Here is a 12,838-nt window from a genome sequence, read left to right as displayed (position 1 = left end):
AAAAAAGAAAAAAAAAAAAAAAAAAAAACAAAAACTAGAGAAAGAACCAAATCTTAGAATAGCAGAATCTGATCCGGTAAAGCCTGGTCCTAAGCAGAAGAAGAAGACTTGGAAGGATCGAAGATTTGACCAGCGAACAAAACAGTTCCGGTTTGGTCTTCTCTAATCAAGAAAAAAAATGGATGATCGGCTACAAAATCCAACGTCTTCTTCAGGATACAGCAGCCACGGAGTCCACCACGAGTAAAAGTAGTAGCTTCAGTGCCTTCTTCATCGATTTCAATCAATGATTTTTGGTACAATGACACATCAAGCTCAAAGTCATTGAAAATACTTGAAGCTTCAAACCCGAATTCGATCTTAAACTTTGGGATTCTAAATTTACCAACATTAACTTTGCTTTCGGGAATGTGACTATCCAAGAATTCAGGAGTAGATGTCATTTTCTTCAAAAGATTATCCAATCCACCTTTCTTGTCGTCCGGGAGATAGAAATACATTGAGAAGTCGCGGTCACCACAGCCTGCTCGATAAGGAAGGCTGAGGACCTTGAAACCATCATAAGCCTCAATGTATTGTTTACTAGAGCTTCTCATGAATGGCACAGACACTGATGTTCCATTGAGAAGGTAAAAAGGTTTGCGTTTCGTCATTGACTTTTGGAATTTATCTGCCCAGGCTCCTTTAAAGTACAATGCGTTACCATAAACACAGTCGGTTAGGCTTGTTACTGATCCACGAGGAAGAAGGTCTTTGATGAGATCATTAGTGTGACTTGATGCCCAAGAATTCACCTCCATACGCACTTCTTCAGCCTTCAACACAACAAAATAAAAACACATAGTCACAAAACCACAACCGAAGGGGGAACCAAAGATTATAAGCAAAATAAAAAACATTGAATTTGATATGTTTTATACATCTATTAACCTAAAATCAGAAACTAACCTTGGATCGGAAATCAACTTGAGCCAAATCAGCCTTGAAGAAATTCTCAAAGAGATCTTTCAACAAAGGACTAACAGGTAGAGATTGATCAATCCAAACTCCATTAACCGCAGCGATCTTGGGGCCGCCTTGTTTGCTTCCGTCAGCGAGTACAACGGAAGCAATTTTGTGGAAAACTGCGTTAAGTTCATCCGTTGAGGAAGACCTAAGGAAGGAGAGGATGAAGGATCTTAGTTCTTCACCTTCTTCACCACAGCTAGCAGCAACCATGGTGAGTACGGCGTTGATTGATGCAGGAGAGAAGACGAAATTAGAGTTTTTGGCTACGGCAGAGATTACTTTCTCGGCAAGGAATATAGCGACATCGTTTTGCTTCTTCATCGCTTCTCCCACATCAATCTTTGATAGAGAAGGACTTGCGATTACCAAATCTTGATTCTTTGACAGATCGAGAGAGGGACTTGCGATTACCAAATCTTGATTCTTTGACAGATCGAGAGAGGGACTTGTGATTTTCTGATTTTTTTGCTTCTTCGTCTTCTTCTTCTTCACCTTTAGATGCTGCGTCTTTGAGAGAGAGGGACTTGCGATTTCTGATGTGTCAAGCTTTTGTTTCTTCTCTTTTGGATCCATCTTTTTTGAAGTTTCCTGTTTATTTCTTCTGAGCAGATAATAAACACATCCTGTACATGTATAAATAGAGAGAAGATTAGGAACTAGGGTTTGGTGCATCGCCGCCCCATTGTGGAAAAAAAGGAAAATTTCCTATATTAAATTTGTTGCTTAATATGCAAGTTTCTTGATTTCTTAAAAAAAGTTAAATCTCAAGCTATAGTCAAAAATGGAAATATTTCGAAGTCCATACATAATCAGAACCATACGTCAGACAAATGAAAAGATGTATTTAAACAGAACAACCATATTTTTGTCCTGACTCAGCATTATCTCATCTAAATTGTTTTGAACAACCATAGTTTGAATTCTAGTAAGATAAATAATCATAATCCATGATTAAGATCTGGTGTTCCAATAAGAAGAATCGAGCTGAACAGGGTAAAGATCCCCTGTGTTGGTGTTGGTGCTGTTGTCTGATGTAGTCCAATCAGTCGTCGTAGTCGTAATCGTTATCTCCTCTTCACCTATCATAGCGTAATGAGTGTTTATTGCTCTCACGCCCTCTTCGTCCATTTTGCTTCCTTTGCTAAACGAAGCTTCTATGAGCTTCTCAACGTTCACTGTCGAATGTCCTTCGAGCATACTCACCACCGTCGACATCGACGGTCTATCTGCTGGAGCTGGACTGGTGCAGAGGATCCCGATCTGAATCATCGTCATTGCTTCTTGTCTATTGTATTCTGTTCCTAGCCTCGTATCCACTACTTCCAGCAGTTTGTTTTGCTCCCTTAGAATGTGTACCTGTGGAAGACAAATGAGTTTTCAGATCTATGAGTTTGGTTTAAGGTTTATTATTTAGGGTTTTGGAGGTGAAATGATGATATACCCAGTCAAGAAGGTAGAAGATTTCGGTTTTGGATCTTGAGCTTGTGTTGCTCTTTCCGTGAACTATTTCCAGAGCCACAACACCAAAACTATAGACGTCAGCTTTATCTGTCAAATGGCCTCTCATTGCGTATTCTGGAGCCATGTATCCACTGCAAGAAATAAAAAAAAGTTCCTTTGGCTTTAAGAAAGAAATCACACAGAGTTGTGATTGATTGATATTTAACTCAAACTCACTATGTTCCGGCGATTCTTGTGCTGATGTGTGTGTTATCTTCTTCATCAAGCTTAGCAAGACCGAAATCGGAAATCTTTGGGTTTAGTTCCTTGTCAAGCAAGACATTAGTGGCTTTGATATCTCTGTGTACTATCTTGAGTCTTGATTCCTCGTGGAGATAAGCTAGTCCTCTAGCTATCCCCATGCAAATCATCTGCCTCGCTGGCCAATTTAGTTGTATCTGAGTCTCTAGAGGACCTATAAATTTGATAGAAACAAAAACATTTTTCTTCAGCAAAAATATGGATGGGATAGAACGTTTTAACTTTTAAGGTATATAAAGTGTTTTAAAAGGATGCCTGACCAAAAAGAGCTTGTGCGAGACTGTTGTTTTCCAAGTACTCGTAAACTAGCAAGAGTTGATCACCTTCAACGCAACATCCATATAGTTTAACCAAATGCGGATGCTGTAGAGCCGAAATCATACCAATCTCGTTCAAAAACTCCCGATTCCCCTGTTTTGATTTTGATGATAGCTGTTTCACCGCAATCACGGTTCCATCTGTCAACACTCCCTGTATTCATACAATGGAAAAAAACCTTAAACGTCATATATCACACAACAATGACATTTCATTTTATCCTTACCAAAAAAAAAAAATGACATTTCATTTTATGATGCTAACCTTGTGTACAGGACCAAAACCCCCTTCTCCTATCTTGTTTGCGGGATTAAAGTTATCCGTGGCAATTTTGATTTGCCTCAGTGAGAACGAACTGATCTGGAAGTCTAATTTCTTGAAATCTGAGGTGAAGAAAAAAATTCAGTTCAGTTTAGGAAGAAACGAAGAGACAAGACTCAAAATGAACTAAAATGTTAGAAAAAAAAAAAAAAACTATTTTAGCAAGTATTTATATGTACCTTTTTCCATTTGAGTCTTGGGTCTCAAGCAGCCTCTCCACCATAAAATACTGCCTATTAAAAGCACAAGAAACACCGTCGAAGTAATTACACTACCAACAGATCTTCCACGACCAGTTTTGGTGTCAGGTTCCTTTGGTGGGATGAAATCTACATAAAGGTCATAGGAAATAAAGTCAAGAGACAAAAACACTCAGATAAATTTGAAGTCTTTTCGGGTTTGAAAAGTTTACTTGGATCTACCGACACAGCCGATATGAGAGAACCATAGACACCTTTTACAGGAATACCTTGAGTTCCTTTCCCAGCCCATTGTAATCTTATCTTCAACTTCCCATTTGTAATCATTAGAAAATTNAAACCCCCTTCTCCTATCTTGTTTGCGGGATTAAAGTTATCCGTGGCAATTTTGATTTGCCTCAGTGAGAACGAACTGATCTGGAAGTCTAATTTCTTGAAATCTGAGGTGAAGAAAAAAATTCAGTTCAGTTTAGGAAGAAACGAAGAGACAAGACTCAAAATGAACTAAAATGTTAGAAAAAAAAAAAAAAACTATTTTAGCAAGTATTTATATGTACCTTTTTCCATTTGAGTCTTGGGTCTCAAGCAGCCTCTCCACCATAAAATACTGCCTATTAAAAGCACAAGAAACACCGTCGAAGTAATTACACTACCAACAGATCTTCCACGACCAGTTTTGGTGTCAGGTTCCTTTGGTGGGATGAAATCTACATAAAGGTCATAGGAAATAAAGTCAAGAGACAAAAACACTCAGATAAATTTGAAGTCTTTTCGGGTTTGAAAAGTTTACTTGGATCTACCGACACAGCCGATATGAGAGAACCATAGACACCTTTTACAGGAATACCTTGAGTTCCTTTCCCAGCCCATTGTAATCTTATCTTCAACTTCCCATTTGTAATCATTAGAAAATTTTTCTTAATCACAGTCTTTCCAACACCTTTTGCCTCATCTACAATATTGAAATCCTTAATCTCAAGTTTACCCTACACATTATCACACCATCAAATTGAATATAACCATATATAACAAGGCATTTAGGAAACATGTTTGATCAAAATATACCTGAATGTATATGTCGAAAAATAGTCGTCCCGTGTTGCTTTCATTGAACATAATTTCAGCGAAATGAAGATTAACCGTGTAGTTTCCATTTCCAAGACACAACGCATAGTAAGTGAGGGAAATGGCTGAGAGACGGGCATTTGTATAAAGCGTAGGATCAGGTATCTGAAGCACTGATGAATTCTTGGACCAAAAAGTTTTTCCATCGTCAGAACCATCATCACCCAAGAAGTGTCCTGTATTGCTAGCAACCCAACCGTTTCTACTGTCATAGAAACCTGGTGTATCCTATGTGTCAGCGTCATACTTAGTCCCGTTGATTGTTATATCATTATCACCACAATTTATATGGAGGCCATAGAAAGCTGAGAACAGATGATTAATAACCGAATATAAATCAGATGTGCAGGGTACATAGATATTACGCGATATCGATATAGCTTCAAAGACTTACTTTTAGGACATATATAGTTACTCAAACACGTAACAGTTGAGCTGCAGCAAAATGTAAATGTAAAATCAAAANAAAAAAAAAAAAAAAAAAAAAAAAAAAAAAAAAAAAAAAAAAAAAAAAAAAAAGAGTAAGCGTCCTTTCTATAGACCCAAAGCTTTTAAAAAAATTATGATATATATTTACGTGTTATTTGCTAATAAAGGGCTTGTACTTGAAAACATATTCCTGCAAATACAAAAAGAACAAATTAAGGAACCATAAGCTTTATAGCCAACTTTGAAGGCATATGAGAACCAGAAAACATTAAAATGTTTATTGTGCTTTTTACACGGATTTTTGTTGACATTCTTGGGTTTTAGTATCTTTGGAGAAGTTGTTGTAAGAAATGTCACTGCAAGAAAATATACAATAACCAAAAAACGTTACTTCTCCTGTTGTCACTATACATAGAAATATCTGTGAAAAAAACATACATATTGTCTCCTTTGTCTACCATCCAACTTGGCACTTCCCCGTTTAACATGTTGCTTGTAAGATACCTGAAAGGTTGCAAAACAAAATGTTAACGCAATTAAACATAGTTCCATAGAAATCTTTTAGTGAAACAAAAGAAAGAAGAGAGAAGAGCATCATACATGTTGTCTACATTTGAGAGAGTGGCATATCCATCGGGGATTGGTCCACTGAGCTTGTTAAAGCTAAGATCTCTACATAAGAGTCTCACAGTGTCAGCTTAAATTATTTTTCATCGTTTTCGGTAATTTGATTTCATACTTGCCAAAGAAGAAAGATAATACTAACAAATTCTTAAAGGATGTAAACGTTCCAAGATACTCAGGTAAGTCTCCTGTAAGGTTGCAGTTCCTAAGAACCCTGCGAGGAGTAATGGTAGTTAGCTAATTGAAGGTAGGAAGAAACCTATAATTACCTAATATGTTTACTCTTAGGCTCAAACTCACAATGTCTTCATCGATGTCATGTTTTGTAGCAGGGGAAATGGAGATTCAGGTCCGGCCAAGTCACTGATTTTCCTACAAAATTTAAAATGTAAAAAATATTTAATATATATCACTGAAGGTGATTCAGTCCATGAAAGGCGAAAATTAACGAATCCCCAACACTCAAAGTTTAATTTGTGTACTTACAAGTTTGATAACTTTTTCAGAGGACCAATGGCACTAGGAATGGGTCCAACTAAACCACTTGCTTGTATAACCCTGATTAGAAGCATAACAAATATTTCAATCCTTTATAAGTAACAAATACCAATATGAAAAATACATAAGAAAAATCTTATTACGTTGAAAGTATATTGCTTACAGTTTCCCAAGTTTTGTCCAGTTCTGGATGAAATCTGGTATAGTACCAGTGAACTGGTTGTCACTTATACGGCTATATATCAAGAGAAAACATATAACTTTTAGTTTAAAAGTTAGAATCTCCATGGAAACATATGATTTAGAATAAAAGAAAAAAAAAAACAGAGGAATAACTTACAAATCAGTCAATGAAGTAAGTTTGGCGAATGTACTTGGGATTTCCCCGGTCAAGTAGTTGGAGCTAAGAAGGCTACAAAGAGATTAAATAGCTTAACATAAGGAAAGACTTTATGCATGGAACGTTTTCAGTGAACCTTGGCAAAACGTTCTTACAGTTTTTTAAGGTTCCGTAGATTCCCAAGCTCTGGAGGTAATGTTCCGGAGAGTTGGTTGTATTCCAAGACACTAAACCAAATGATCCAGAAACAGAGAATAAGAATATAAGATATTTTGATCTGAAACACTGTTGAGGAGAGGTATCAGAGAAGTGTACTTACAGACTGTTAAGGTTCGTAAAGTTTCCAAATTCTTTCGGGATTGGACCACTTATCCGTTTACCAAGTAATGAGCTACAATATTCATAATCCAACGAACATACTCAATCAAATCAATCTATAGTGTATATATCTATGAACATAGATAAGCTTATACATACATGTTGACAAGTGGCAAAGCTCCCCATTCTGGAGGAATTGAACCGTTAAGAAAGTTTCTAGACAGATCACTGATCAAAAGAAAGAAGAATGTGACCGTTAAAAGTGAGTAGCGGCAGATATTGTAATAAACTTGCAAGGGGTAAAGTGCATATATATGTTGCTTACATCTCTTGCAAGAAAGGAAGTCCTGAAAACTCTGTTGGAAGAGAACCTTGAAGGTTTTGTCCCATGAGAACTCTGTCACAAAATGAAGGTCAATTATGTTTTCGACCCAATACCATGCAGACACGTATGTGTGACACGTCGAAAAAGGTCTGGAAATGGTATTAAGCCTTAGAATATTATATAGAATGTGACTAATTAAAAAATAATTTGATTGATTAGGAAATGGTATAAAATGTTATTAAGAACTTATTTCGCTGTCAAAAGAAAATGTCATTAAGAATATTGTTTACTCGATCTTTCTTGTTCTTAGAAAATCTTCGAAGAAGATTTGTCATATTAGCACGAATATGGTGAAATCGAAGCCAAGTCTTAGTGGTATTCTATGAAACAAAACTTAAAAAGTGTGGTATTATCAAGAATTGTCCGAAAACAAAATCGAACGTACATGCTGGTTACATGGCAAACGGAGGAAGAGCAGTTACAAGTAACGACGTCTTCGAGACCTTCGGCGGGGCTAGGATTTCTCCACCCGCCTTGAGATGAAGCGACGTCGCATGGATCCACGTTGAATTTCCAATTATCCTTCTTCAACGCTTTTGCTACACCTTTTAAAGCCTCGACTGCAAAATTCAAATTTAAAGAGAACCAAACCAAGAACATATGTACACTTACACCGACTCAAACATAATTTTCATATGTATGTATGTATGTATATACAAATTACATACATACCTTCTTCTTTGGGTAATGTTGCACATGATGCGAAGCCGTAGAGGATTAGAGAGACGACTAAATACGAGAAGATAAGTATTCTATTGTACGACATTAAAACTTGGAAAGTTTAGAGAATCTGTGTCAAAAACTGATACTCAATTCAAGATTTGTTGTTGTTCTCTTTATATTGGAAAATTTTATTTTATAGTGAAGACATTGAGAATGAAGACGTACAACTACGTCAACATTATTAAAAAATTTAAAATAACACTATGTAATATTTTTGTCCCTTTTTCTATAATTTAACTGACAGATTTCACTTTGCTACTTGCAGAAACATATCAGATTAAAAAAATTAGAATCATCCAAACTTTCCAACATAATATATTTCTTCCACTTGAAGGCGCAAGATCGATGATACCCACATCAAGAGCACTTACAACATAACATTATATTTGCTATATACCCGATGAGATGATTGTTACAGAAAAGGATTAGTTAGCTCAATTAAAGATTTTAAAAACATAGTGTCTTTTTATATACTGAAAATATATCTTAATCAAGATTAATTACTTAATCGAAGGACAGAGAGAATGGTTATGGCACGATCTGTTATTTAAAATGAGTCGTGTTTGACATTATCAAAATTTAATTTTGAACCCTATATTATAGGTTACTATTCTCTTTGTAACACAAACCCTTCCGTCAAGCAATAATGCTTGAGTGGGCTTTTGTGTAGAGACTGGCCCAGATTACCTTATGAATATTCTAATTGGACCAAGAAGAGAAATGACTGAAGCCCACAACTCACATCGTTGCCAATCGAGTCGGAAACATGAATCGCGGTTTGGTACATTGTAATCAGGGATTGCTCGTAAACCATTAAACAAGCCCTAGTTTCTTCATTCTTCCTTCCCCCAAAATTTTTTATTTTTTTTACTCTCGAACACTTATCGATCTCTCGCGCGGTACACTGATGAATATTTTGTAAGCTTGGAGAAATTTTTGAGATTTATCCCTCTGTAGTTTTCTCGAATTTAGAATCAGACAGCTTGCTCGAACCCGTTCGAAGCCATTTGTTTGTCAATCTCATTGTAATGTGATGTGTTCTTTGATTCCTCATGGAAAAAGGTTGGTCCAGTTTCAGAAATGGTCTTGTAACTTGAGTGCTGCAGTGAACCTTTGTCAAAATGGATCTGCTTTTTCCAATTCCTTCTCCTCTGTTGCTAGTTCTGCTGCTGATGTTGTAAGCCTTAGAGATGGTCGAAAAGGTAAGAACTTTACAGTCTCTTACCTCGTTGGTTCATTGGGTTTAGCTAAACGAGTTGCAGAATCGATTTCAAGTAAGCTCAGCTTTGTGGAGAAGAGCAATCCTGATTCTGTTCTGAGTCTTTTGAGAAGTCATGGGTTTACAGATTCTCAGATCTCCAGTATCGTTACGGATTATCCAACATTGCTTGTATTAGGTGCTGAGAAATCACTTAGTCCCAAGCTTAAGTTTTTGCAGTCAAGAGGAGCTTCAAGCTCTGAGCTCTCTGAGATTGTTTCAAAAGTTCCTAAAATCTTGGGAATGAAAGGGGGCAAAAGTATCAGAAGATACTATGATATCGTCAAAGATATTATAGAAGCGGACAAGAGTTCCAAGTTTGAAAAGTTGTGTCATTCTTTGCCACTGGGTAGTAAGCAGGAGAATAAGATCAGAAATATTTTGGTTTTGAGAGAATTGGGTGTGCCTCAAAGGTTGTTATTCTCATTGCTTATCTCTAATCAGCATGTCTGCTGTGGAAAAGAAAAGTTTGAAGAATCACTCAAGAAGGTTGTTGGGATGGGTTTTGATCCCACAACCCCAAAGTTTGTGGAAGCTTTATGCATTGTTTACGGATTGAGCGAGAAAAGACTAGAAGAAAACTTCAATGTCTATAAAAGGTTTGGCTTAACTGTAAGCGATATATGGGAACTTTTTAAGAAGTGTCCTGCTTTTCTTGGATACTCAGAGAATAGGATAAGTCAGACATTTGATACCTTAAAGAAGTGTGGTCTGAGCGAAGATGAGGTCTTGTTAGTGTTCAAGAAGAATCCACTATGCTTACGTTCTTCAGAGCAGCAGATATTGAACTCCTTGGAAACATTTATAGGCTTAGGATTCAACAGAGATGAGTATGTGATGATGGTCAAGTGCTTTCCTCAGTGCATTGGTTATTCTGCAGAGATGGTGAAGAAGAAGACTGAGTTTGTGGTAAAGAAGATCAATTGGCCACTAAAGGTCATAACTTTGTTCCCTCAGGTACTAGGTTACAGCATGGAGAAGAGGATTGTACCTAGGTGCAACGTCGTGAAAGCTCTCATGTCTAAAGGATCACTTGGAAGTGAACTCCCTCCAATGGCTTCTGTTTTGGCATGTACCGATCAAACTTTCTTAAACAGGTACGTGGTGAAGCATGATGAAAAGCTGGTGCTTGAGTTGATGGCTATCTTCACCCAAGATCGAGTTTCATAGCATAGAAAAGCTTGTCAAGGATTTTGCTTTTTAGACCTTTCTAATCTCAGTATGATCTGGATCCGAACCGTTAGGTTCAATATGCAATCCAACTTTGAAGATAACTTGAAAACTGCAACTTTTTGCTTGATTAGATCAGCCGAATAGCTTCAACACAGTGTTTGGTAATCAGATAGATCAGCCGAATTCATTTGTCACGACTTGTTATGTCTGAAATTTGATGCTAATATAAGTTAGACTTGTATTTTTATGTTAAATTTCAGTTAGACTTGGTTTATAGTATGTGTATTATTTTCTGTGTTCTTTTTTCGTAAGAGTCAAATCTATGTTAATGTTCATTAATTGTTACGTGTTATAGGTCATAGAAATTCAACATATTTATGTCAATATAGCTTCTTAACTCGAGATGATAATTAAATTTTGTAAGTTGGTCTGGGGAAGTTGGGGAGTTCACGCCTCAACTGCTGTTGCAGCAGCTGCTTGCTATTCTAATTATTGGCCGCTGTCTTTTCCTAGAACCAGAAACTCTGACCTTGTTGCCCTGCATAAAGTTCATGGGACAACAACCCTTCCAGCTCAGTCCTTCAGACCGGATATATATTTTACTTGTCTTTATTTTTATTTTAATAAGAGGAGGCTTCAGATTCAGAAACGTTACGTACCTTTTTTTACAAATGTGAGGCCGGTTCAATTGGATTGGAATAAACGAAGACCGGTTTGTAAATAGAATCAGTTTACAAATGTTAGCTAGCACAATTCGATTTCGAAATTAGGATATTGCGCCTTAAAGGCCCTAAAAACCCTAAAAATCTCGTTTTTTTTTGTTGTTGTTGTTGTTGTTGTTATCCCCCAATATTCTTGTGTTCTTCCTTCTCTGATTTCAATAAAGGCAATTTCGTAGAATAATCTTCAACCCTCTTTGCATCAATCCTCTAGTAAGAAGCTGATTTAATTTGTTTATAATATGTAAAACAGGTCCCATTATCTCAGATTCCTCATCCTGTCTACAAAACATCAGTGGATTGGATCAAACGATTCCGTATTACGACACTCGCTGCCTTTGTAATGTGGGCGTCTAAACATATCCTCACTTGTTTGGAAGAAGCCAAACAACAACAAGCAGATCATCCCAAAGGCGCTGGTGGGGAGATTGATGCTGCGCAACAACAACCTCCTCCTAAATCCAAATCTAAGGTTGGCAAAAACTCATCGCAAAATTTCTTCTTTTTGACCTATGTGTCTAATGCTTGAATTGTTTGGCTAACTCTCCATTTTACTGTGTTTTTAACAACTTAAAAGGTAGCAATATTTGTTGCATTAGCAATGGTATTGCGTAAGAAGCCTAAATCTTTGGCTATTGTATTACCGGCTATGAGGGATAGGCGTAAGTATCGGGGACAGGACAAGCTTCCCTTTATAGTTTGGATGATGGCTCAGGCCTCCCGATATGATTTAGCTGTAGGCTTGTTTTCATGGGTGCGTAACTTGTTACCACTAGTCGGTACCTACTCTCCTCAGTCAACAGATCTCATCATGCAGTTGGTTGAGAAGTGAGTTTCCTTAGTCATCATTCTCCTTTTGCCTATATACAATATTATAATCTGATCTTGTTTATGCCATATTTTTTCTTGTCAGAATTTTGTCGAATCCAAAAGCTCGAGCTTTACTTGTAAATGGATCTGTTGCAAAGAGATCACCACGGGTGATTCCACCTCCTTCGTTTGAGATCTTGCTAAGGCTTACTTTCCCTGTATCATCCGCAAGAGTAAAGGTAATCAGTTTTTTATTATGTACAAAACCTTGATGCGTTTTGTCGATTCTGATCAGTACTATGCATGCGATCTATATTATACACAGTCTACAGAGAGGTTTGAGGCACTTTACCCCTTGTTGAAGGATGTGGCTCTTGCCGGTATACCAGGAAGCGACTTAATGAAACAAGTGACTCAACAAATGTTCACTCTTTCTTTGAAATTAGCTGGAGAAGAAGGTATTCGTAACTAATGGAATGGAACACCTTGAGTTTTTCTTCTTGTTCTCTCTCTCTCTCTCTCTCTTCTCCAACTAGTGTATACCGTTGTTATTTACAGGAAACCCTCCTTTAGCCAAGGAAGCTACAACAATCGCTATCTGGTCTTTGACAGAAAATGTAGATTGCTTCAAGCTCTGGGAAAGGCTCTATTATACGAATAAAGAAGCTAGTGGTGCTCTTCTTAAAAGGCTTGTAGGCGAATGGAAGGATCATTACCCCAAACTATCATCATCTCCGAGTGATAAACTCACTCTCAATAGAACTATGTTGAACTTCATGCTAATGGTAATGCTTCTCACTCTTGTAAGATAACTTAATTATTTCACCC

At 37.0% G+C, this 12,838-nt stretch overlaps 3 protein-coding genes and 1 pseudogene across 5 annotated transcripts; 2 read left to right on the top strand and 2 right to left on the bottom strand.

The window, feature by feature from the left end:
* On the bottom strand, window positions 30–1,581 carry LOC104752869 (probable non-inhibitory serpin-Z5). Of its 3 annotated transcripts, none has more exons than XM_010475127.1 (2): window positions 947–1,581; window positions 30–915 (listed from the first exon to the last, which is right to left on the bottom strand). In XM_010475127.1, exons 1-2 carry the CDS (start codon window positions 1,579–1,581, stop codon window positions 90–92), a joined length of 1,461 nt encoding a protein of 486 aa, XP_010473429.1. In that variant the 3' UTR covers window positions 30–89. The 3 variants fall into 3 exon arrangements, with proteins under 3 accessions (XP_010473429.1, XP_010473427.1, XP_010473428.1); XM_010475125.1 differs by having other exon boundaries at window positions 30–815; window positions 949–1,581; XM_010475126.1 differs by having other exon boundaries at window positions 30–591; window positions 1,052–1,581.
* LOC104752868 lies at window positions 1,960–8,093 on the bottom strand (annotated as a pseudogene).
* LOC104752867 (transcription termination factor MTERF2, chloroplastic-like) lies at window positions 8,869–10,635 on the top strand. Its single transcript, XM_010475124.2, has one exon. The coding sequence runs from the start codon at window positions 9,084–9,086 to the stop codon at window positions 10,476–10,478; it is 1,395 nt and encodes a 464-aa protein (XP_010473426.1). The 5' UTR covers window positions 8,869–9,083; the 3' UTR covers window positions 10,479–10,635.
* On the top strand, window positions 11,457–12,282 carry LOC104754126. The gene is made up of 3 exons (XM_019237871.1): window positions 11,457–11,672; window positions 11,778–12,028; window positions 12,114–12,282. Exons 1-3 carry the CDS (start codon window positions 11,544–11,546, stop codon window positions 12,280–12,282), a joined length of 549 nt encoding a protein of 182 aa, XP_019093416.1. The 5' UTR covers window positions 11,457–11,543.

This window comes from Camelina sativa, chromosome 16, assembly GCF_000633955.1.
Source record: "Camelina sativa cultivar DH55 chromosome 16, Cs, whole genome shotgun sequence".
Lineage (NCBI taxonomy): Eukaryota > Viridiplantae > Streptophyta > Magnoliopsida > Brassicales > Brassicaceae > Camelina > Camelina sativa.
This window is presented reverse-complemented; position numbering and strand designations above follow the sequence as displayed.

Excerpts from the sequence above, each read along its gene's own strand:
- LOC104752869 (XM_010475127.1), bottom strand. The coding sequence starts at position 1,581 with ATGGATCCAAAAGAGAAGAAACAAAAGCTTGACACATCAGAAATCGCA. Across the intron at positions 916-946 it reads GTTGATTTCCGATCCAAGGT|AAACATATCAAATTCAATGT; the intron begins TAGTTTCTGATT and ends AATAGATGTATA.
- LOC104752867 (XM_010475124.2), top strand. The coding sequence starts at position 9,084 with ATGTGTTCTTTGATTCCTCATGGAAAAAGGTTGGTCCAGTTTCAGAAA.
- LOC104754126 (XM_019237871.1), top strand. The coding sequence starts at position 11,544 with ATGTGGGCGTCTAAACATATCCTCACTTGTTTGGAAGAAGCCAAACAA. Across the intron at positions 11,673-11,777 it reads CTCCTAAATCCAAATCTAAG|GTAGCAATATTTGTTGCATT; the intron begins GTTGGCAAAAAC and ends ACAACTTAAAAG. Across the intron at positions 12,029-12,113 it reads ATCATGCAGTTGGTTGAGAA|AATTTTGTCGAATCCAAAAG; the intron begins GTGAGTTTCCTT and ends TTTTCTTGTCAG.